At 44.6% G+C, this 25710-nt stretch overlaps 1 protein-coding gene across 1 annotated transcript in view; it reads left to right on the top strand.

Annotated features, from left to right (window-relative positions):
* Positions 1-16511, top strand: part of SFRP1 (secreted frizzled related protein 1) — a 41114-nt gene extending 24603 nt beyond the window's left edge. Inside the window, exon 3 of the mRNA XM_042983387.1 lies at positions 15164-16511. Coding sequence (XP_042839321.1) covers positions 15164-15486 — 323 coding nt within the window. The 3' untranslated portion in view covers positions 15487-16511. The remainder of the gene's footprint in view (positions 1-15163) is intronic.
* Positions 16512-25710: the final 9199 nt, after the last annotated feature.

The following is a 25710-nucleotide window of genomic DNA, read 5'->3' on the forward strand; positions in this document are numbered from 1 at the left end:
TCCAGTTGGACATGAATTTTGGGGGAACACTATTCAACTCACTACAGGGTTCTAGAGCCAACTTTCCTGAGATTGAATCCTGGCTCTAGGTCATTTACTAGCTGGTGTCTTTTGGGAAATTATATGCCTAAATCCACTTGTCTTAAAAGGTGGATGATAATAGTACCTCGTTCATTAGGTTGCTGGGAAGATGAACGATAGGACCCTTAGAACAGTGCCTGGCACTTGACAGTCAGTACCAGGGGTCCCTGAGGCAAACTTGGTAGATGACAGTACAGAGTGGTTGTCAGAGGTGTTATGGACTCGCAACCACACGAAGCAAAGCCAGCTTCACGCAGTGGGTTATTGATGTGTGAATCTTGGAAAGGGTTTCCAATGAAGAAAGCATTGTCAGTCTGGAGTGCCTGACTTGATAGAGGAAATTCTAGGCATGAGATGGTAACCCAAGGGATGCTGCGTCCCACATGCTGCGGCCTGGCTCCTGGTAGTTACTGGGAGGCAGGGAGCAGCTTGGCATAATAGCCAGTGGCTCTGATGTGTAGCTGCTGGAGACAGGGGTGTCATGAGACCCACTTTCTAACGTGACAGGCATGCTTGTGAGTGGAGCCACAGAAAACCAAGAGCCACGAGGTACATTGTTCTACACCTGAGGTCAGAGGACATCTGCATGCAGCCAGCCTGGGAGAGTCAGATGCAGACATGGAGGGCAGTCAGCTCCCCAGAAGGTGCTTGGGAAGCAGTGCCCCAGCACTGAGTGCTCAGAAGCTCTCTAATGAGTTGCTCCAGCAGCTCAGTAAAATAAAGATTGGTTGAACGGTAGGCACAGTATGTACCTTTTGCTGGAGGAACCATGATCAGGGTAGACTTGAGCACGAGAAAACAGTCAGCAGCTTTGCACAGGGATCCTAGATCTTGAGCCTGCATCTTTATGCAATTCTTCATACCACCGGGTGTGTCGGCTCCTCTGACCACTGCCCACAGCCCCTCAGGCTACTGATCATAATCAGCTCTAGCGTGCATGCCATATTAAGAATAGTTTCTCAGCAAATCCTCAACTTTTTATGGATTGGCACTGTGGCTCTTGTTTATATGGTGTCTCTCTGTACACATCTGTCCACAAAAGATATAAACTGGTATTGGTGCTTGTATAGCACCCTACAGTTGACAAGATGCATTCCCACTTACTGACTTATCTGAAATCTTTGGATGGTAGCCATGAACTTAAACATTTTGTGTTCTGAAGTGACTGCAAGCGCTCTATGTTTGTATGTGAGTTGGGGGGGTAAGTGTGTGTGTGGGAGGATGATTGGGGGTAGGGATGGGGGTAGTGTGATGAATGCCCTTGGGGCACAATCCCAGAGGCCTCCCCCTAGCTCTTTGGGTGGTGCACTGAGAACCAGAGAAAGGAACTAGGCAAAGTGAGTGTGTTTTTGGTGGGAGCGGGGAGAGGGGGACTCTACTGACCCTCTCTCTGTACTGGGCACACCTATTAGGGGAACTGGGTGATCACAGGACTGTCCAAAGGGGCTTTGGAGCCAGAGTCATTGCCCCTAACCCCTGGGACTTTGATTGTTCTCAGTAGGAAGGGATGCATCTATGTGGAGAGTACTTGGGCACGTTGAAAGACCTTGCCCAGAACTTGGTAAATACCCAGAAGGCATTTGCCACCTGAAGGGTAGGAATGCACTTGCTATGTTCTGTCTCTGCAGTACCCGGAGTCTTTGCCTATCCACCAGACTTCGTGTGGGTCTCCTTTGGGCCTGGGGTTATTTGTCCCTTCTCTGCTGCCCCAGGGGACCACAGCTTTCACAGCCATGTAAGTGTCAATCCTGAAGAAACAGCAGGGAGTTTAGTTGGGGGCAGAGAGGCATACGCATCCCCACTGCCTTTATTTCCCTGGCACCCTGGGCTCCTCTTAGGCTCCGGATCCCATGGATGGGGAAGGTGTGCGCCAGGGGCGTAGGTTTGGGCTGGACCTTGGTACCTGTGAAGGGCCACCGTTGGGCAGGTTGCTAGGGCGACTAGGTCTTCAGAGTATCCCTGCTGTTTACACAAAGACTAGAATGGTGGGGAAAAAAAGAAACAGAAAATTGAAGTGCAGAAAGTAGGGTAGATATGCAGGATCAGAAATGTAAATGAGTAAGTGCACGTAATATCAATGGAGGGGTGGGATCAGGTCTTGAGATGAGGCTTCTGTTTCTGCCTCAGAGCAAAACCATATGACGGTCAGAATGAAGGATTTTGGACACTGGCCTCTGTCTTTTGAGCTTTCTTAGCTTGGTACTTTGGAGAAGACTGTGATGGGTCAGAGGGGTGTTTCCCTCTCTGAGTCCTTTTATTCCTAGCATGCCCTTGAGAGGGAAAAGGGGGTACAGTGAGTCCTGAGTGAGAACATTCCCTCACCTCAGACCTGAAAAGCAGCTTGCCACAGTGAAGGGAAGATACCTCAGGACAGGGGTCTTCTGTTCTGCATATTATACCTCAAATAGCTTTGTGCCTCAAATCACTGACTGGGCATTGGTCTCCTCCCTAAACTGAGGGAATGGCTTAGGACTCGTGGCTGTGTCAAAGGTTTTTACCAGCTGAATGGTTCTGTATCTACTGGACTCTGTTTTCCCCCAGCCAGGGCTGTCTCTTTCACCACTTTGGAAGGGTTGGGAGCTCCTGGGTTAGATAAAGTATGCCTTATTCTCTGACCTGTGCACCTGCTGGGTGGTTTGGGGAGTCCAGAGAGGGAGAAGGTGGGGATCTGTCACCTCCTGTTCACCAGACTCCTCACCACCAGCTCCATGCCAGTCACATCTTCATTTTTTAAGTTTTATTTATTCAAGTAATCTCTACACCCAATGTGGGGCTTGAACTCATGACCCCAAGATCTAGAGTCACATGCCTTTCTGACTGAGCCAGGCAGGCATCCTGTCAGTCACATCTTTAAAACATGCATGCACTCTTTACATACGGGCTAGTTTCTTGCTAGGATGGCCAAACATTCTAGTTTGCCCAGGATGGTCCCGGTTTATTCCTGTTGTCCTGGCATAATGATCAATTACCTTCTTTCTGTCTCAAAAATGTCCTGGTTTGGAAGCTCACTTACATAGTTGGTCCTCCACCCCATGACCAGGGCATCTCTGTGGTGACCACCCATTGAAACTTCATGGCATAGCAAGGAATTAACAAATTTTTTGGATGGGAAATCCTGGTCAAATGCACACAGGATTAATAAACATTGAATTTGGTGGTTCCTGGGATTTCTGTGAAAATCTGCTTCCCCTCCTGAGGCAGCAAGACCTCTTACAAGGGACAGAGAGTAACCTCTGAACACCTGTCTATGAGCCAGAGTCATGAACTGTAGATTTTAAACATGTTATTTGACCAAATCTTTTCCTGATATGACTTCCTTCTTTTTTGGAGAAACTTTTTTTTCTGATTATAAAATACATATTTATTGCATGAAACTTGGAGAATAGTGAAAAGCATATAAAGAGGTTTGACATCACCTATCTCCTCACCACCCAGAGACAGCTACTGTTAACATTTGGGATGTTTCTCTCCCCTGCATCATTGATGTGCACAATTGTGCGTAGTGACTTCTTTCCAGTTAATTCTTGATTGTAGGTATTTTCCATTCCGAAAATTACTTCGTAGTTTTCCCCATTCTAGGCCCTTTAAAAGTGGAGACTCTTACTTACTGTTTCACTATATCAAATTAATATCATCTTAATTACTGGTACCATTCAAGAGTTTCAAAGGCACCTCTCTGTTAGGATTTCTTAGGGACAGTGTTCGGGATGAACTTGTTGGAGAACATTCTCTGCATGTTAAAGAGAAGAAATAGACCCAGAGGGCTGTGGTTGCCTGCTCAGGCCTCACTCGAGGTCTACTTGTGCACAGGGACCTTTTCTGAGCACCACCTGTGCCGAAGGCGTTGCACAACAATGACCTTGCCTCCACCCCTTCTGGCAGAGTTAGTTTCCCCTCTGGTATTATTCACATACACTCATATTTGAGCTAGACTCCCTGGGATTAAATTCTGGTTCTGCCATTGACCCGTTAACCATTCTGCCTCCCAATCAGCAAACTGCTTCTAATTAGAATATTTACCTCATAGGGTCGTTAGAGGCTTCATGGAGTTAATGTGTGTAGAATCACCTAGACCAGTGCCTGGCTCAGACAAGTGTTCGATAACTGTTGGCGGCGGCTCTTGTTACTAGTGCTAAAGCAGAGGTTTGTGCAAATAATTCCAGTCTCTCTAGTGAGGCTGTGAACTTCAGGGCAGTGAGTGTGCTGTTGACGTCTCTTTATTCATTCGTATATCCAGTAAATGTTAGCTTGAGCTCTCTGATGTGTTAGGCATGACACTAGTCAATGAACAGAGATGAATGTGGTCCTTGTGCTGCACGCATTCATAGTGGGGATATGGGCAGGTAAGGCACACTCATGGGTAATTATGCTGTGCTGAATCATGGTTCACACAGGGAGGGCCATGAAGGTCAAAGCTGGACCGGGATGGGGAGGCTTCAGGGAGAAGATGGACTGTAGCTTGGCCAGAAGGATGGGTAGAAAAAGCATGAATTTTGCTTCAAGTACACCTCCTGCCTTTAGAGAGATCAGCTGAGAGAACAGTAAAGGGATAAGAGCTAAGGTGGGCCTGCCCCAGTTGCCACAGGCACTGGACTCACACCTTCTTCAGAGATATCCCAACCAAGTGTCCAGGGGCAGCCATGGGGTCAGGGTACACCCTAGGTCTCTTCTCCCGTCTGTGAGATGGGATAGCATGAAGACCTGTCGGCCACCATGCTTGGAATGTGTCAGATTTTCTGGAGCCATCTTTAAAAAAAAAATTATTTGCATATAGTAGACACACAGCGTTATATTAGTTTTGGGCATACAACAGAGTGACACAGCTTCTCTATATGTTATGCTATGCTCACCACAAGTGTAGCTACCATCTGTCACCATACAGTGCTATTACACTGTCATGGACTATATTCCTTCTGCTGTATCCTGGGGCTATCTTTCAGTTTAGACAACTTCACAACGAGGGCTGGACTCTCAAGCCAATGTGTTCACTGTGGGCCTGGACTACTGTCAATTGAAGCGAGGTCCCCAGGTGATATAAGCAGGTGAGGGCAGTGGTTACCATGTTGAGATAGAAGGTACTTTCCCTTGGTAGATTGGTGTTTCTATATTGGCTTTCAAGACAGAGAAAGGAAGTATGATGACTTAGAAAGATTGCCAGTGCTAAAAGGAAATTGAGGTTAATTGGTCCAGGTGGCCTCATGAAGACCCAGAGAAGTAAAGTGATTTACACAAGTTTATACAAAAAGTTAGTGATGGAGTCTGAACCAGAAGCTAGAGTCCTTTCCACTGAGATGTGCTGTCTCTTGCTACCAAAGCCTTTGTGTTTGCAAGACTCACCTCTGAAGATCGGGGCCCCAAAGACCTTGGTGATTCTGAAAATGGTGCTGGATCAGTTTGCTCAAGGTCAGCCGGGTCTCGGACATATCCATGTTGAACTTGTTGACCTCAGCCAGAACTTCTGTGAGTTTGGAGGGGATAGAGTATGTCGAGCCTCCAGGATATGCAAACACCAGCCAAGAAAGAATCCTCAGAATGCACCGCTGTGAACAACCAAGGTGACAAACCAAAGACCCCACCCTATCCTTACCCTTGAATCCTTTCAGACCAGAAGCATCAACATCACTTGGGAACTTTTCAGGAATACAGATTCTTGGGCCCCATCCTATTGCTACTAAATCAGAAACTGGCTCTGCAATCTGCAGAGTTTTTTTAAAAAAAACTTTTTTTAAAGTTTATTTATTTTGAGAGAGACACAGACAGCATGAGTGGGGGAGGAGCAGAGAGCAAAGATTCCAAGCAAGCTCCGCACTGTCAACGCAGAGCCCAATGTGGGGCTCGAACCCATGAAACTGCAAGATTGTGACCAGAGCCGAAGTCAAGAATTGGCCACGTAACCCACTGAGCCACCCAGGGGCCCCTAGCAATCTGCATTTTTAACAAGTCCTCTGTGATTCTGGTGACACTAAAGTTTGAGGAGCTTTCTCTTAAATATCTCTCAGAGCTGGGAAAAGCTCATGGCTTTTCAGACCCACTCCCCATCTTTTTTATTCCAAGATACCATTCCATACTCCAACTTGCCATTTAGGCAAACACGGCAGGCTGGAATGGAGAGGAATGGAAACCCAGTGACCTCGCGGCAGGAAAAACTGTTTGCCTTGGCAGGTTTGCATGGACTTGGAGCCAAGATTCAATCAATCCTAATGATTGACTGCATTTAAGCAATTCTCCCATTCTCCTCTGCCCCCTGCCTGGGGATGGGAGGAGGGCTACAGGGCTTACTGGGAAGGAGAAGGGCCAAAGCCCCTTCTGTCCCACTCTGAGGCCCTTGTCCCTGCTGCCACGGCTGCCAGTGCACACGTCTCCCCAAATAAAACCCCACCAGGCAACTCTTTGCTCTCAAAGTGGGGTTTTCATTTTGTACCATTAGCTTAAATCAGTGGGGATTTAACACAATCCATGAAATCAAGCAATTAGGTAGAAGGATTCCGGATAGCTGACATGGGTGCTGGTGTGCTGTGTGTGTGTTTCTGTGTGGCTGATGAGGAGGGTCCCAAAAGCTGCAGACTCTTCTCTCCTGTCTGCTGCCTCCACTCCCAACCTCCCCAAGACGTTTGGGGTCCAAAAACCAGGACAAATTCAAGTAAATAATTTGCCTCAAAGAAGTCACTCAGGAGCATTTTCTACATCTGTTATTTTCTTGTAATGAGAGAAAAAGAAAGCTGCTTTCAATCATTGTGTTTGGTAATGTATGTCCTATAGTTAGAAAATGCATGTAAGTGTTCAGTGTGGTTTGTGGTCAGGGGACAGAGTCTGAGTTGTTGTGACCGAGTGCAAGCCTCTTTCTTTGCTAAATGAATTAATGATGCCAAACACCGGCTCCTGCAGGAAACAGAGAGGTCTGTTAAGCCTCCATTGCAGGGTCTTTGTCAGTAGGACTCATTGGGTCAGCTTGCCCTGGTGCCCAGACCCTCTACTGCATGTTGGAAGGAGGCTGTGGTTTCTCACAGCCAATCCCTTACCCAGTGCCATTAACAAATCTCATCTGCACTATTGCACTTGCTGCCTTAGGGTCGTCCACCCGAGATATTTGTGAAAATGGGGCTGGGAAGTAGAAATCAGGTCCTTTCTGTCATTACTGCTTAGTGAAGTCTTGCTGTCTGAACAGGCTTTTCCATTTAGAGGAGGGGTGTAAGCCAAGCCCACCGGGCTGCTACATGGGGTGCCCATCTGTGGGCCTTCCCGATTCAAGAAGCTGGTAACAGGTCGTGTTGTAAACAGTTTTCCAGTATTACCCCCTACTCCTCAAACCATCTACTGGGATCTTCAGCCCTCTCCACAGGAGAAAGTAACCGAGGACAAAAAGCGAGTTACTAAGGAGTCAGGGTGTGTGGTCTGTTACCTGCCCCAGGATGATTTGTCATTGCCCAACTGCCCCTAGAATGTGCCAGGACCCCATGCACCCCCTTTGCTTTCTTACTTCCTGTTCAGAGGAACTGTGGAATACAGCAGAGAGCTCTGGGTGGAGAGGCAAGGAGCAGAGCTCTTATTCAAACAAAGCCCTTGAGAAGCCCTAACTAATGCCAAGCTCCCTCGACTGAATGGAAAGTAGAGGACCTAGAAATGTAATCTTTGCATTTCTTTTAAGATCTCACAGTTTTGGGATCGATTTAGAGTTTATATACATTTAAGTTCTTTACTAGACTATAAGCCTTTTTAAAGCTTAAGTTTTTTTGAGTCAAAATAAATGCAATTTAAAAAGTCATGGTATTGAAATGTTTCTAACAAAACCTCTGCCTGATGCCTTTCCAACCACTAATTCTTACAACCCAAAGGGAATATTTTCCAACTAATTTAGCTACTTCTTTTGATATTTAGCAAAATGGGGTCAGTAAATAATTTTTCATTTTAATTTTTAGTTATTACTGATCTTTTTTTATTGAAGACAAAGATTTCTGTGTCTTACTTTTATTTCTGAATTTTAATTTTATTTTTCAGACATCATTTCTGAACTTTAATTTTTAGACATTATTTTTTGATTTTGTATTATTGAATAATTATTGATATTGTATTATTATTGAAGATAAAGATTTATCTGTGTTATATCTCCACTTCTCCCCATTTTTATGGTAGAATTATATCACATTTTCAGTTAAATTAATACTCAATGATTAATTTATTACAATAAATAAATATGATCCGCAGCTGAGCCATGTACTATACTGCATTTGTATTTCCTTTCTTTTGTACCTTTTTTTTCCCTTTGAGATAGCAATTGTCTCATTTTATTTTCCCAGTTCTTAATGTTTATAGTATGAATTCAGCCTCGAACTTTTCTGCAGATAGTTTGCCTGAGCCCTCTTTCCTCCTGTTTCAGTGTGGACTGATTGAGCTTCAGGCCTGCCACATGGTCATTCTGGAAAAATCATTTTAAGACTTCTATTGCTTTTATCAGATGTTAGATCTTTGGTTTCCTGAATCCCGTGTCTTGTTCTGCACTTTTGTAGAATGCATCATGGAGTACTTTCCCAAGAAAAGATCTCTGGAAGACAACTTTGTTCTAACGATCGAACTTCTGAAGATGTCTTTATTCTGCACGCATACACTGATTGATAGCTTGGCTCAGTGTTGAATTGGGGAATTCTAAAGGCATTGATCCGTTATCCTCCAGCTTCTAGGGTTGCTGTTGATAAATCCAATGCCATTCTGATTGCTGGATCCTTTGTATTTAATGTATAATCTCTTTTTCTCTAGAGGACTGTAAACATTCTCTTTATGTTGGTGTTTCTAAATGTCATGATTTGTTGAGCTGGGTAACTGTTAATCTGAGAACTCATGTTTATTTCTGGAAATTTTTGTGTATGATTTCTTTGGTATTTCTCTCATCTGTTTTCTTGGTTCTCTCTTGTTCTGTGTCATCTTCCTGTCTCCTATTTCCCAACTCTTTGTCATTTTGTTTGGCTTCCCTGGAAACTGTTTTCAACCATGTCTTAAAGCACTTGTATAGCATTGTTATGTTTTAAATTTCCTAATACTCTTTTTGTTCTCTGAATGTTTCTTAGTTTCTTTCTTTTATTTAAATTCTTTTAACGTTTATTTATATTTGAGAGATAGAGAGAGACAGAGCATGAGTTGGGGGGTGGGGTGGGCGGAGAGAGGGAGACACAGAATCTGAAGCAGGCTCCAGGCTCTGAGCTGTCAGCACAGAGCCCGACGTGAGGCTTGAACTCACAAACTGTGAGATCATGACTAGAGCCGAAGTCAGATGCCCAACCGACTGAGCCACACAGGCACCCCTCTGAATGTTTCTTCTAAAAATTTTGTGTTCTGCTTTTATGAATACAATGTCTTATCTAACATTATCTTTGTAAAAGGTTTTCTTGTGTTCCCTAAGTGGTCTCTGTTGTCTCTGAATTCTCTTTTTCTTGTTTAGTTTGTATGTTTTGGTCTCTATTGTTCGCCCTTAGAGACTTTGCTTAATGCTTGCTGACCCTTGGCTGGCCATTCAAAGAGTGAAGCATTACATTGGAAGCTCTGTGTGTGCATGTATGACCTGTGATTTGTTGGGCGTCGTTTGAGAGTTTTGTTGGTAGGAGCACTGTATGTCTTTTCTTTAGGGCTACTAGTTTCTTTAGATAGAAACCCTTCACTCCTCTCTGGAGGATATAAATGCAGGGTTCTAAGACCTGAGGGACTCACCATTTATTGTGCAGACTTCACTTACTCCTTTGGACTCAGTGCAGTGCCTCGCCACTTTGCCCTTCCCTTGTGTCTGGTATGCCTAAGCCCAGAGTCTTCTGGTTCACACATTCTATTAGAATCAACCTTTTGGCTGTTGCTGGAGTTGGTGAGGGGCTGTTACCAGATTTATGGCCCAAGCCTAGTGGACCTGAGTGTCCTTCTACAGACAACCAATTCTTATATTTAATACAGTTTTTTAAACTGTATTTCTGAGGTCAGAAATACCCAGTGGCCCCAATTCATGAGCATTTCTGGGTCTTGCAGTGTGGACTGGCTTGTTTGTTACTGGCACCCCTATCTGTAAGCTGCTAAGCTTCAGTTTTTCTTCTCCCTGTCAAGCCAGGTTTCACCATCCATTTGCTTTCCATTATACTGCATGCTGATATGTTCTTGTTTTCTTGCATGTGTTTATAACTTTTTTTTACTTTAATTTTAAACTGACTTCAGAATGGAATGGAAATGATTGTGTGTGCTCAATCTAATATGTTTGGCTAGAAGTAGCCAGTGGTAACTCTTCACAAACATTCCAGAAGCATGGTGGTTGCCAGTATGGCATACCTTTCCTTTTCACTTCCCAGTGGTTTTTAGCTCTTTGGAATTCACGCCCACCCCTTCGGATCAGGATCTGTGCCTTCGATAGGCCACCAGTGACCCCAAGTCACCAAGTTGAGTGATCTCACCTCACACTCATGCTTAAACTGCAGCATTTGGGATGGAGGAGCATGTCCTCTATTTGAAATGCCCTCCCCCTGTGCCTTCTGAGACACTTGGCCGCCTGGTTTTCCATCTGCGCCTCTGATTACTTTTACAATAACACGTCCTCTCTCCCTAATGATGGTGCTCGCTGAGGGCCCTCCTTCTCTCTTTTCCCTTCATTGTAATCAGCTGAGTCACAGATCTGGTTCCTAACTCAGCCCCTTTTCCAGTTTTTGCATCAAATCCTCCTTGCACTCCAGCAGCAATTCCACGTTATTGGTTGTATGAATGGCTGGCTCTCAGCCAAGGGTTGCCATACACCCCAGCACCCTGTTGAGGTAATTGGACTAATGGTGGCACCATTAGCATTAGAGGGCCAGGACAGAGAGGTGGTTTTGAAGAGAGTGTTGGTTTGCAATGGATGTAATAAGTTTCCTATTCTCATTTTAGCCTCAGAAATATGGCCAAGCTTCATGGGGAAGCTACCAAAGAAGTATCATTTGGGAGCAAAAAATAGGGTTTCAGGTGACTAAAAGTGGGATGAAATTTAAATGTCTACCTGAACATAAGGGGTTATTTATTTTAATATTGATCAGAAAGACCCAGATGAACCCTAGTGGCAACCTTACCTGGGGTTTTCCAAGTTTCTGGGTCTCTGAATTCTTGCTGGCAGTGACCAACCAGCAAGGTGAGAGGTAGGAGTAATATTCTACTCTCAGAAGATGTGAAGTTGTTGCTAAAAAACACTAAGGTGTTTTGTTTATTTGTTTTGTTTTAGTTTGGGGTCCAGGTGTTACAGGTAACCGAGATCAAGGGCCGGAGGTAGTTGTAGCATTTTCCCCCAGGGTGAGAAGGGCACACAATGAAGCAAGAGAAGACTGTGCACAGCATGGGGAATCCTAGAGATGAGGTTGGCTAGACCCCCAGCATTGACCCACATGGGCCCTCTGGATGGTAGTGCTGCAAGGCCAGCAGTCAGCACCGTATGCTTTACAGATGGAAAACTGAGATTCAGAGAGCAGAAACCAGATTTTGTGGTCACACAGTTAGAACCCAGGACCCAGTACTCTGTCTAGTGCCCCAGCTGCTGCCTCTTTGGCTTCTCCTCCTTGCCCACACCACCATTTGCATTGCAAACTGTGAACACAGTCTATGGGTGAATCTCTGGGGCTCAGGCACCCTCTGTGTAGTGGAGGCCGGGTAGGGGAAGAGGAAGTGGTGATCGTTCCAGGCTGTTCCTGGGCCAGCACCCACCCCTGTGTCAGAAGCCCTTGGATGTGGTATGGTGGGGGGCTGTGCGTATATCCACAAGGCACAGGGAAATCAACCTTGGCCGGCTAATCGCCTATCCAAACATTGTTGGTAATCTGCATCCCTAAAATAAACCCTTAAAAGATGGAAAGATGTTAGTAATTTCTGGCCATATGTGCCTCCTCCTTCCTTACTCTCCCCACCTCAAAAAAGAAACTGAGCCAAATGGCAAGAAATAAAGAGTCTAATGCATAACACATTTCCATCATTTGATTTCCCCTCTCCCCTCGGTGTCCCCCCACCTATGTAAACTAAATTCCTTTACACGGTCATGGCAAAGGAACATTAATTTTTGATTTGAGTTGTGATTAAAAGCAACACAATCAAAAGAGTGAAATAGTTTCCACTGAAGCAATATCATTTTAAACCCAGTCATGGTATAGTAGGAAAGAGTGTGGTCTTTGGGGTTAAGTGTGGGTTTTAATTCTGATTCTATCTCTCTTACATACTGTGGCTTCGTGTTGTCATTACTTGACCTGAGTCCTTCTCCTTGATTGTGATAAATAATAATGATGCCTTCTTAGCATGAGTGCTGTGAGCATGAAATAAGGCGCTGCACATAAGCAGCCTACCCTGTGCTCATCTGTGGAGTGCGGCACTCAAAAAATGATGGCTCACTTCTCTGCAGAAAAGAAGGTGCCACACTGTCAGCTGGGGCATGCACTCATATCTGCTGTTGATGCATTCCAGCGCTTCTACAGCAATGCTTGGTTGCCAGCCTTAGGTTTTGGGAAGTAGCTTGGGATTCACCTAATACCTTGGGGCCACCTTATTTAGAGGGTCTTGTGAAAGGAGCAGAATTGTTCTTACTGCCTTCCCCTCCTGTACTATTCCTTTCTTTGATGAGTGGTTTCCCCCAGTCCTGTTTTCTCTGTTTTGCAGAGGGGAGGCCAAGATGGAAACTTGACTTTCCCTAGGCCTGGGCAGTGAGTCTCCTCCTGCTGGTTCCTTCTTGAACTCCACTGAGAACCTTCCTCCTGCAGCAAGCCACAGACCAGAACAGTTGAAGTCTTTTCCCAAGTGAACCATCAGGCACAAAGTTTGTAAGCCAACAAACTAACCCAAGTGTAGGCCTGTGTGGGCATGTCTGGGGTGAAGCCCTGGACAGGTAGTTTCTATGCTTTCTGTTTGCCACACTCCTGCCTGCTGGTCCCCATACACTTTGTCTGCAGTGGGGGTAGGAATAAAGCATAATCAGAAGCACTGGGCAGTGGCCGGTTTGGGTCAGGGAGAGCTTAAAGAAAGGAACTCATTGGGAAGCTGTGCTCAACTCACTTCCATGTGTTCTGGGAAGCTGGACCAGCCTGAAAGGTCAAGGTTAATCCTCAGCAAGAGTCTTCTGCTGCTTAGTGCCCAGTTCCTGAACCTTCTGCTGCCCTTGGGAGTGAGGCGTTTCTTAAGGGATACCAGGCCTAGGGTATTATATGAGGTTAAGTAGACTGCAAAATCTGGAACGCCTTTTGTAAAGAAAAGAAAGCAGTGGGAGTGGGTTTAATTTACTGACTTTGACACATTCATTAAAGGTTTGTTCGTAGGATTTTCCCCTCTCCTTCTTATTCTTGGGTTAGCCAAGGGTATGTTTTTTAATCAAGTAAATACTGAATAATAAAGCCTTTGCTACAGCAGTCTTTTTAAACCAGGAGAAACTCTTTTACCATTTTGTAAACGAAGTCGTTTTGAAATGTGGGTGAAACCAGGAAGTGAGTCTGAGCTCTTCTCCCCTATTTTCTTGATCCATTTCGCTGGTCCTCTAAATATGGGGTTCATTATGAAGAATTTTGCTGCCATAGAGTCAGCATGGACTGCATGGTGATTAAAAGTGCACATTTAAGACATGGGTTTAAATTGAGGATTAGAAACTTTGGCCAAGTTAACTTAACCCCCTACACCACACTTTTCTCATCTATTAAATGGGGAAAATAATTATACCTTCCTCATGGAGTTGTTAGGTTTAATTGAGGAAATTCATGGAAAATACTTAGCACACTTCCTGGCATGCCATATGCTCTCATAATTGTTAACTACTGTTATTCTGTTCACATTCAAGCCTTTCCTCATGGAGCCTGGGTGGGAGTTTCAAGTCATGAAAAAGAGGAGGCTTGCTAATTTTGAAGTTAGAAGAATTCAGAGGATGTACAAATTATCTGGTGACTAGCATCTAGAAAATGACTTTCATCTCCCTTGGTAAATATCTGGGCTGGCCAGCCTGAGAGGGGAGTTGAGTGTCACAGTGGCACCATAGTTTTAGTGCATTTACATCTTATAGAATGCCTCCACGCATCGCTTCTCGGCCTTTTGGCTAAGATCAAGTGCAGAATGCCTCCATGCAAATTTAATTATCTTCACTAAATTTCCTGTCCATACATTCACATTAAAATAATGTTAACTCAGGGTCTGTAGAGACAAGGAAAAGATAAGGCGGACATGGTGGATGGGCTCTTTCCTTTCCTGCAGATAGCGGTGCTGAGGAAGGGAAGCCCTTGTCCTGTATTAGACTCAAAGAGATCATCACATGGATTTATCTGTCAAGACTTCACCAGGACTTGCTCTAATCTGTCAAGAGCTCAAAGCAGAGTTTGATTCTGTGTGGGTCTACCCAGTGGAAAGAAGCATTAGTGGCATCCATTAGTAGTTGCTTTGTGGTTGACAGAACATCAGCAGTACCTGCTGTCAGAACTCCCTAGAGGCACAGTGGTAGGGACTATGATTTCTCCGATACAGAAGTTGGACACTGATTTTTGATGCACTCAAGCATGACCATTTGATGTGCTGTTTAATTTCTCTATTGCCGCATGTGCACACATAGATTTTGTCAGTCTTGTTTATAGGATCCAACTTTTGAGGAATTTTAGGTCCCGTGGATGTTAAAAAACTAAACTAATGGCTTTCTCTTAAAAAAAAAAAAAAACAACCTCAGGGTAAAATTTTTCTTTGAATCCTGAGGTCTATAGCTTTACATTATGTGGATTATATTCAATTATATGATTCCCTTCTTCTCTTAGCAGTGTAGGATATTTTGAGTCACTGAATTTTAAAAAAGAGAAATATCATTTGGTTCTGAAAATTTATTTGAGAATCTCATGGTGTCCCAGGGCAATTACTGAGTTACCATTAGACACCGCAAAACTAGGGGGCAGACTCAGAACATGAAAATTAACTGAGACCTTGGTTCTTACCTATAAAACTGCCTCTTTCGTTGACTTGCCAGTTGCCTTTCATTTCATCTCCCCCTTGAGCCATAAGTTCGGGTTATTGTTTCAGATGGAAAGCTGGGTTCTAAAATGCTTTTTCTCCCTCCTTCTCTCCTCTTCCCCAACCTTGCCTGCACCGTCTCTAGCGTTGAGGATGAAAATAAAAGAAGTGAAAAAAGAAAATGGCGACAAAAAGATTGTCCCCAAGAAGAAGAAGCCTCTGAAGCTGGGACCCATCAAGAAGAAGGAACTGAAGAAGCTTGTCCTATACCTGAAGAATGGGGCTGACTGCCCCTGCCACCAGCTGGACAACCTGAGCCACCATTTTCTCATCATGGGCCGGAAGGTGAAGAGCCAGTACTTGCTGACGGCAATCCACAAGTGGGACAAGAAAAACAAGGAATTCAAAAACTTCATGAAGAAAATGAAAAATCATGAATGCCCCACTTTTCAATCAGTCTTTAAGTGATTCTCCCTGGGTGGGTGGGGAGGGAGCTGTGGGTCGGGGTGAGGGGCGGGGCTGAGCATACAACCCTAGAGCCTGGAGGTCTGTGCTCACTGCCCCTTCGGTTGGTAGAGGACATTGTAATCCAGCTGGCTTTGCTCTGGCAGCTTTCCCACTCCTTCCCCTCCATAGCCACGCTCTAGACCCCAGTACCGCCAGTATTTAAAGCCGCATACCCAGGTAAGGAAAACCATTTAGATTAGGAAGTCTTTTAGGATCTACAGTGTGGAACAGCACATCACTGAGGAAAAGTAGGTGCAAACCATTTCAACCAGAGACAGCCACTAAAAAAGAAAATTTTGCCAGTAAAAAACAAACAAAACCCCCAACCAAAAAGCATTGGGAAAAAAGTGAGAGACAGCAGCAAAAAAACTAAGTTCTGCAACTTTCTTTGTGTGGTCACAAATTGCTTGTGGATCTATTAGCTAATCCATGCCTTTGATGTGCTGCTTTCAGTTCCAGAAACTTCTGTCTCTGTCCACCTTATGCAGAAACAAACACACACCACACTTACAACTGAAGATCAATGCCAGAAAATTAAGTGCAGGGAAGAAAAGCACCAGGACAGTATGTAATGGTAAAAACACAGGGAGGTCATGTCTGCTCTGCCTCTCCACGTGATTGTCTTTTGATCTGAATCAGCTAGTCTCAGGTGCCACGGAAGTGGCAGTGAACATCAGCCTTGGTGCGTGATCTAGCCTCCAGACATGTGGAGGGCAGCATGTGCCTGCCTTTGTGTGAGGAAAAGGAAACACCGTGGGCACCAAACCCACGGCATGAGAGAGACGATGATTTTCAGACTGAGAAGGCAATGGTTAGTGGTTTTCAAAGAACATAGTTAAAGAGAAAACAAAGAAAAAAAATTAGGAACAGCCCAGCAAATTGCGAGTCAGTGTGAATTGTAATTGGTTGAAGAGCTTAGTGTTCTGATTTCATCTGTTTGCTCATTTCACTTTTGTTTCTGTTTTTATTTGTTTTGTTGTTTTTTTTTTTTTTAGAGAACAACAACAAAAACTGTGTTTACTTTTCAATGTTTAAAAAAAAATCAACATTAACATTTGAAAGACGTACTGGGCTGAGGGTCTTTCGATGCATTTGAGGCTACTTTCTAGCAGAGCTGCTCTCTCACAGGGCATTTGGGGTGGGAAGTGGATTTGCCTGAGAGCAAACCTTGTGGTCCTCTTTCCTGAGGAGTTCTGGGTTGTCCTGGCCCCAACACAGTGCCGGTCAGAACTCACAGTGCTTCCCATGCCTTTATTTCCTGTGAAGAAGTGGATTTCCTTAAACTTGATTGCCTATAGATCAAAGAAATTCAGAACAGCCAGATTGCCTGTCCTCCTTGTACTTAAAAAAAAATTTTTTTTTTAAATTTCTGCAGAGGGAGAGTTAAGTCAAAAATGTCTCCATCTAAGGAGAGAGTTTCAAAGACAACACACATCTCTACAGGTTTCCCTGAGTGCCCGAAGATGTTTCTTAAAACCCTTGTGTTTAATAAGTGATGTACATAAGCTCATTCACAGAAGCAACTTTACTCCTCCTGTTCAGTGTATAGGAAGTCATTCTAAGCAATTAATGTGAATTTGTTCCTCAAGCCTGATTCTTAATTCTCTGTAACACCTGAAGATGGTGAACTAGTGGTTGTCCCTCCGGATGAATGTTTATACCCAATCCAGAAGCTGCAGTGAGGCTGGGAAGTGTCACCCCCATGGCCCTGGACTGACACAGAAACAGTGGAAGATTCTGTTAACTTCTGAAGGCTCCAGTCTGAAAATTAGCATACCAACTCATTACCTACCTGAGGGTGATCCTGATATAATTAACCTCTCACCATTAGTGATCTTTTTATTTTAACACTTTTGTTTTTTGGTTCTCTCTGACCTTTAATCATAAAGTGTTGGGGATCTTAAGTGATTTGCCTGTAATTTTGGATGATTTTCTTTTAAATGTGTATATACATTAGTTAATTAGAAATATTCTACTTTACTATTGTTAACTGAAATTCAGAACAATTTCATGAGTGCATGGATCTGGGCCTTAGTTTTGGTTGATTAACTCATGAGTTCATTGCTTATATGTATCTGCTCATTTTGACAGAGCATCATGCAACAGGCGTCTGCCCAAAGCTGGGCCTTGGGAAGGGTTTTGTGTGGGGTATTAGCTGTTACAGCAGAAAGAGTACGGAAGATTAGGCGGCCGTGCTGCGCAGCTGTCTACATGGGAATCCTCAGACAGGAAGTGACATTTTCAGAAGGAGTTCAAAATAAATTGGAAATGTGAACTGCAGCTGCACGTTTTACCCCAACCATATGGTCCCAGGACTTTTGAATTTGACTGTGGATTTGAGATACACACTCTTTGTCTACAACACACCAGCAATTTGAGGATGCAAAAGGAGGCTGTGAGCCCAAAACTGCCTTCTTATCACAAACCTTTGTTGAGAAACAACAAACCATTGGTAGAACAGAACCAGTGTATAGACTATTGGCTTGGTCATCGGTTTCTAAAAGAGGAGGTCTGTATGTGATTTATAACTATTGCTAGTTCAAAGGTCATATTTGTAAAGGTGAGAAGTAATCCTGCTGGGTAGGATCCTGTGAAGTCATGGCAGAGCTCAATTTAGTCTTCAAAGATAACTAGTTCTCTCAGAAGATAGAAAGTGAGAACCCCAAGAACACTTCACCTTTAGAATATCCCATGTGACACTTGGCTCCTGGTCCTGGTGCATTAGCACCAAGGGCTTTTGGAGGCAGAATCCTGTCAGAGCTCCAGTTTTCACTTGGATGTGTTGATTACAGACCCCCATGCTCAGAGCTAGAATGTATATTTCTCATCAGACTCCAATTAAATCGTTGCTCTGTTGCAACTCCACAGCTGTCTCTGAAGTGCACCTTTGGGTAACTCCCACAGAATAACGTAGTGGCCATTCCGATCTGTCACCAGCGGATACATAGGGCACAGGTGAAATTCCCGTTTCCCCTAGTCCCCTCACATAGAGTCTAAATCTTTTACAAAAGCTTTGAATACTGTGAAAATGTTTTACATTCCATTTCATTTGTGTTGTTTTAACTGCATTTTACCAGATGTTTTGATGTTATCACTTATGTTAATAGTAATTCCCGTATGTGTTCATTTTACTTTCATGCTTTTCCTGCCATGTATCAATATTCACTTGACTAAAATCACTCAATTAATCAATGATAATGTGAGTTGTGTCTTTCCCCCCACTGTCCCCAGTGATAGACCACTCACTCTCTTCCACTGCACATACATCCCCCTGCTTGAGTTTCTTCAGTGATGTTTTCTCGTCCTGGTTTTACAACTTGCAAATGATAACTGGGCCTGGGTGGGCTGGAGGAGCACCTGGGAGGCACTGCCTGATACCTTCACCCCCATCCCACAGTGATCATCTGCTCCTGTGAATAACTTCCAGAAGCGTTTCTCCCAGCTGCGTGTGTTTCAGACCAGAGAAAAGGTTAAATACTTGTTCTACAAAGACTGTGTTTTCAATGCTGCCGTTCTTTTCCATGTTTTTGGTTTCAGATGCCTTTTCCCTTCAGCTAATTCTGGTTAAAATTACCAACTAAAATTTGAAAACTCTCTGGGATCTGGGGTCTTAGACCCACACGAGATCTTAGAGGGAACCATGTCCAACTGTTTAATATACAGATGGAGAAGGTGATAGGGGAAGATGGCTGGGGTTTCATAAGGAGTTTGGGGGTCCCAGGTCAATGGTGTTGCTAGAACCAGAACCCAGGGCTCCTACGGGCTAGACATGTGGGAATGACATCTGAGTTACTGTCCAGCTTCTCTTTGGACCCCAAGTGTGGCACTTACTGAGCCCAAGCTGTTTCATATTAGGTTATATGCCTGTTGCCCAAGGGATTCCTCAGGGTGACTTTTAATTCTGTAAGCAATTACGGTGACAACTTCATTTGATGTCATTGCCTGATTAACAGGGCACTTCCAAACCTCAGACAACTGGCAATTTTACCCAGAAGTGAGCAAATACTGCTGGGTCACCCAAAACCACACCTAAGCACAAAGACACCATTTCTCAGGCATGGTAGGAGGACTTAGGAAAATTCCATTAAAGTTGTGCTCTAGTATCTAAAGATCTTCCCATACGAATGTACATGACTGGTGAACTAGTGATATGCTAGCTAGGTCAAGGCCAATATTGGCATTTTTCCTTTGTATTCCTGTGGTTAATGAAAAGGAAAATCTCTTTTAGGTTGGGTAGCATGTCTTTGTGACCCCGCTGAAGCCCCATCACTGTGACCCATGATTTCCCACTGCTGTTTTGAATTTTTTTTTTAACATATCAGCAAAAAGATGCTCAAGTATGTACAAAGGCATCTTGGCTTGTGCTGCTGGAGTCACCCTGGAGTGTGGGGTACCCAAGGGTCGGGACTACTTGAGCCTTGTGCCTAAGACATGCTGCTAGCACCAAGATTGGCAGCCTTGACCTCAACTCTGTAACATCCACATCTCTTCAGGGAATTGTACAGGTGCTCTCCTACTCAGGGGCAGAAAGAGATGAAGGGTCACAATGTTATCCAAGTTAGGTTGCTCTTCTTAAGTTATTTATTTATTTGTTTATTTATTTATTTATTTATTTATTGAGAGCACAAACAGGAGTGGCAGACAGAGAAGGAGATAGAGAGAGAGAGAGAGAGAGAGAGAGAGAGAGAGAATCCCAAGCAGGCTCCATGCTGACAGCGGGGCTCAAACTTACAAACCATGAGATCATGACCTGAGCCAAAACCAAGAGTCAGACACTTAACTGACTGAGTCACCCAGGCACCCCAGGTTGCTCTTACTCCTAAGGCCATCTCCCCACGGTGGGTCCAGAAGTATCAGCAATTCACTTTTGCTCCTGAGAAAGAGAAACCTGTACCAATCCTCTAATAGTAATCAAAGGAAATAGAACCAGTCTTAAATTTTAGCATGGATCCCTAGAACTATATAAGAAATGCAAATATAGGTTCGTTTTATTATTTCCCCATGAATCTAGCCCATTCCAAGCCCCACATATTTATCCATGCCCTTCAGAGAGAAAAGAACCAGAAGGAATTTTCCAATTTCTTTCCCTGTGTAAGAGAAAGTTAAGGTAACACACCTTCGATGACAGATAAACCTCAAAATTTCATTGGAAAAAAATTTTTTTTTAGCATAGATCACCCAGGAGAGCCTGCTAACAAGCAGTTTCTGACATCCACACGTGGAAATTTCAGATTCCAAAAGTTTGCCATAGGGCCCTAGAATTGGAACTTTGAACTAGTGCTCTAGGTTTCCCACATACCAGCAATCTGCTGGATCTTACTTTGTAAAATATTTTGTTTGGACATTTTTTTTTGGCCTGGGGATGACAGGCGGGATATTATTTTGGTATTCCCCCTTATCCCCACCCACATACTCTATATTGCTGCAGCCCTTTCTAAAGTTCTGAGTTATTCTTATTAGGTATTAGTTAATAAAAGAGGTCGGTTAGAGACACGAGGGCAGGAATGAGCCTATTTCCTTTAGCTGGCTACATGTGGCTTCCCAAGTAGTGCTTCTCAGACTTTAATATGCACAGGAGCCACCAGGAGACTGTATGAAAATGCATATTCTGATTGGGTAAGGGGGTGGGGCCTGAGTCCTGCATTTCCCATGGGCTTCTCCTGATGAGAGGCTGACTTCTGGTCTGCCAAGCACACTTTGAGGTTGAGGCTGGAAGGGGTAGGTGAGAAGGGCTGCAGGGCTCAGCAGGGTCTTTGCTTCCTGCCGCAATAATGCCATGTCTGGGATCCCTGTGTACAGCCCGTTTCCATGGGACTCAATATTAACCATGCCTCGGGTTGGAAAGAAAATCACACTGTGGGAGAGCTCCAGGTAGAAACCCAAAGCTGTGGGCTAACCCTCCCAACCCACTCTCTGGATTTCACTTTTGTCCCAGATCTTGACAGTTGATTCTTCTTGCGCAGACTCCACTTACTCTGGAAACTCATAGATCCCTTCTTTTTTTTCCTTAGCAATCTATTAACACTCCAAGCCTCTGCCCTCCGGGGAATCCCCTTAGTTCCCAGGCCTGGACCACCAGAGGTCGTTGAAGTTGACCAACTGGCGGTATTTACCTCTACAACTGAAGTCATACCAGAATCTGACAACAGAATTGGGACTTTTCATGTTCCATTTGTTCACATCTGGGCAGTTTCAAGCTCAGGTTATGGGAGAGGCCAAGAAGAGGAGAAAACTGAAGTATTTGGAAGGGAAATCCCACCTCTTTGATAAATTGAGGACAGCCTGCCGAGCAGGGCTGATTTACTGAGGAACAGGCGTTAGGAATTTCTGTCAGCGAGGGCCTTTTTTGTAGGTTTGGAGAAGATGGGTACCAGAACGAGCTTCAAATAGGAGCAGAAAGCTCCTGTGTCTTTATACATCTGTGGACTATTTAGATAAGAAGGAGCTGTATTTAATCATGGAGAGAATTGTTTGCTTAAATAAAGGGAGGGAAAGTTGCATGTGTGTGTTTAAGGAGAGAAAGAGGAGGTGGGAGGAAGGAGAAAGGATCCAGCAATTTTCCACAGCTGAAACCCAACCACGTGGTTTTAATTAGGATGACCTTCCCATCACCTGAGTGCCAGAAGTGGTGGATGGGGGCTGGAGTGAAGGCTTTGGAATTCTCATGGTCCCGTCCTCAGGATTTCACCTAAGCTCTGCCATGGGCAGTGTGAGCTCCAAGGAAAAATTCTTACTTAGAAAACTGGATTGATGGTGTTGTGAATCTTGATGAAAAAAAAAAAAAAAAGGATTATGGGTGGGTCCCAGTCAGTTTGGATCCTAGCAAAATTTCAACTACAGGGAAAGAGACCCAGTTTTACATCAACCCCTTCCCCAGAGTATCTGAGTCCTGGGCCCTAGAACCATGTATGCCCAGGAAGCCTGTTCATTGGCTAGCCAGGTGGGATCCCTGGCCAGAGCGTCTCAATTCCTTAGATGTCAGAGCTTAAAGATTAATAAAGCAATCAAAACCCAGAACTTAGATTTCCTTTCAAAAAAGGGAAGTACAAAGAAGAGCCCCTGTTGAAGTGCTTTGTACATAAACTCATTTCTTGCACATTTTGATAACTCACACCAGCATCCACTGTCACTATTTGTACCAGGAATGAGTGAGTGGGGGTGGGGGCTGGGGTAAGGACCTTAGTTTCCAGTTTTGCTATCTAGTTCTCTGGAGAGTTTATGCAGATCTGAGTAGTTGTGCCTCTTTGCCTAGAAGATTAAGCCTATAATCTGAAGGAATAAAGGCGACACATGCCAAAACCCAAGTGCCTATTTCACAACGTGGCCCACAACAGCCAGGGTGGGTTGCACAGAATTAACTGGATTCCTCTGGGGTCAGCACTCCCTCCCAAGGCTGGCAGCCGAGACTACCAGGAATCGAAATTTGGCTGCTGTGCTTGGCAGGTGACTTGGTGACTTCTGTGGTATAGCCTTCCAGCACGGTAAATCAGGGCCTGACCTGGGCCAGGCCTGGAGGAGGCCCCAAGGGCCCCCCCCCCACCAGGGGTGGGAGGGGATGAGGAGGCAGCTTGTAGTTGGCTAGAAAGAAAAATAAGCACCAGCCATAAACTGCAATTAATGTCAGCATGAAGCCTTCCTAGGTCTGCCCCCAACTTGCCAACTGCCACCACGAGTAAACCATTAGCATATTCTGGTAATTTTCTCAAGCTGCCTCCTTATGTTTGGATGCCTCGTCTTTGCAATACTAGGACCAATGACTGTTTATGATATGGAGGCCAGATATGGGTGATAGAGGCATCCCACAATGGAGGCTAAGCCAGGACAGTTTAGATATGTGCCAGAACCTATAGACTTGCATTGCTTTCCATTCAATGGAAGGAAAGAACATACCTTAAAACCTTAGACACTGGATCCATGGCACCATGAATCGTGATTGAAAAAGGACAGCTGATGTGGCCTAGTCCGTTTGGATCCTAGCAAGATATCTCTATCCTAGACCCTCCTCACTGTGATCCTACCTCTAGTCCTGGATTGGAGAGCACAGCTCTACAGTGGGGGAACGTTCTTTTCTCCAAGTCTGAATATTTTCCAGCAATCCTCAGACTGAACATAGAGCAGGTCCAGAGAAAATCCTGGCCTCTTTTCTGACTCACAATTTCCTCCCTGCCTGGTGGATGGAAATGTGTTTGCTCAAGAGAAGTGGTTTCAACTGCAGGGGAAAGAGATCCAGCTTTAAATCAAGTCAAATGAAATTCATGTGTTCTAAAAGGCATACACACACACACACACACACACACACTGTCCACATGTGCCAGGGAAGGTCACAGCTCCGCCCCAGGAGGACTCTCTTTTCTAAAGCACAAACTGCTCCGGGTCTGAATTTGTTGCTATCATTTTTATAATCACTGTTATGTGTTCTGATGATTGTGAGTGGCGTTGGGAATGTTTGTTCTCATGTAATTGCTTGTTTCCTACTGAAATTTCCATGTCAGACCCTTTCATTGTTCTTATTATCGCTTGCCTCACATTCTGCCTGCTGGGGAAGACCCATCACAGTGCCTTTGGTATTGTTGGTACAGATTATGGAGTCCGGGTGCAGGATCCCCCCCCCCCCCGCCCCCGGCTCCCGGGGAAGGCCGTCAGGCGGCTGTCACAAGCCAACCACAGGAATTCAGGCCCGGGAACTCCAGCTCTGTCCTTTCCAGCTGGGGTTCCTGGTTGCTGGGCCAAACTTCAGGGCAAGGGAGACTTGACAAGGTCTGCCTCCTAATTTGGGATTAGGCTAAATTTGGAGTGCATTTTGCACCCCAAGTATTTTAGAGGGAATGTGACCCTTGTGTTTCAGACTTACTCACGTGCACTTAACTCATTCAAATGTTGATTTACAAAGGGGCTGTGATGTTCAAACAAACTTCTAGGGCTTCTAGTCCAAGCCAGCTTCCCCCTCGTGCCTTAGGACTTTTTGTGAATATGGTAGGTGGGAGGAAGGAATCAAAGGTTTCGTCTTTGAACCAGGATGCAACCTTCCACTAGGGATGAAACGTGGCTGGGAGTCCAGGAACACAGACCTCTGGAACTGAGTGGGTCCTCTACTGGACAAGTCACGTGCTTCTCATCTGGTCAGAACCACCTGGATCTCCTCAAGGCCCAGTTACTGTCCAGGCAGCACAAAGCATTTGAACTTGACCTGTGCTGAAAATGAGCCAGAGTACATTAAAAGACCATTATCTGTTTACACAAATAAATGCATGTCCATGGAGAACATTTGGAATTCTGAAATAAACAGTCCATGCTTGCCATTTCTCTTCATCTGAAGTTTCAGCAACCCCCTACCACGAACACTAATTCACTCTTTCAAAAGACCCAATGCTTCCAGGAACTTACGGTGCATTTTCTTTTGGGGTGCACACGAAACCTGTTTGGAATGGAGCCAAGGGGTGATGACATATAAGTTCAATCGTGAGTGCTGTCTTGGGTCACCAAACCTCGCTAAGGAGCCCTGGGCATTTGTCCATTTCCCAGTTCTTTCATGAGGAACTGAAAAATAATTTACCCTTGAACTTGTGTGTGAAGAGCACATCTCTTTTCGAGGTGTGGATATGTACGGATGGGCATCTGTGTGTGGGTGTGAGTGTCTGTCAGGGTCAGAGCTCATGGGTGATGGTTTCGGGATACGTGTGCTTGCTTTTCTGTAGGTGTCTGTGGGGTGTGTGGCTTCAATATGAGGCCACTGGGATTTCCTTTCCTCACAGACCCCTCCTCTGCGATACCATACTTGCTGTCCTGTGGAATGTTCAACTGTGTGATACCAAGTCCATTTCATACTGATCACTCTGGTTTTGGGGACATATTTTTTCTTTTTTTTATGAAGTATGTTTTTTTTAAGTTTATTTATTTTGAGAGAGAGAGAGAGAGAGACAGCACTGAAAGGGCAGAGAGAGAGGGAGAGAGAGAGAGGGAGAGAGAGGGAGAGAGAGAGAGAGAGAGAGAGAGAATCATAAGCAGGCTTCGCACCATCAGTGCAGAGCCGGATGCATGGCTCAAACTCACAAACCGTGAGATCATGACCTGGGCTGAAATCCAGAGTTGGGTGCTTAACCGACTGAGCCACCCAAGCACCCCTCAGGGATATCTTTTAATCACTTCGACCTGTCTGTAGGCACCATGAAGTCTAATATTAATACT

The sequence above is a fragment of the Panthera tigris genome, chromosome B1 (assembly GCF_018350195.1).
Source record: "Panthera tigris isolate Pti1 chromosome B1, P.tigris_Pti1_mat1.1, whole genome shotgun sequence".
NCBI lineage: Eukaryota > Metazoa > Chordata > Mammalia > Carnivora > Felidae > Panthera > Panthera tigris.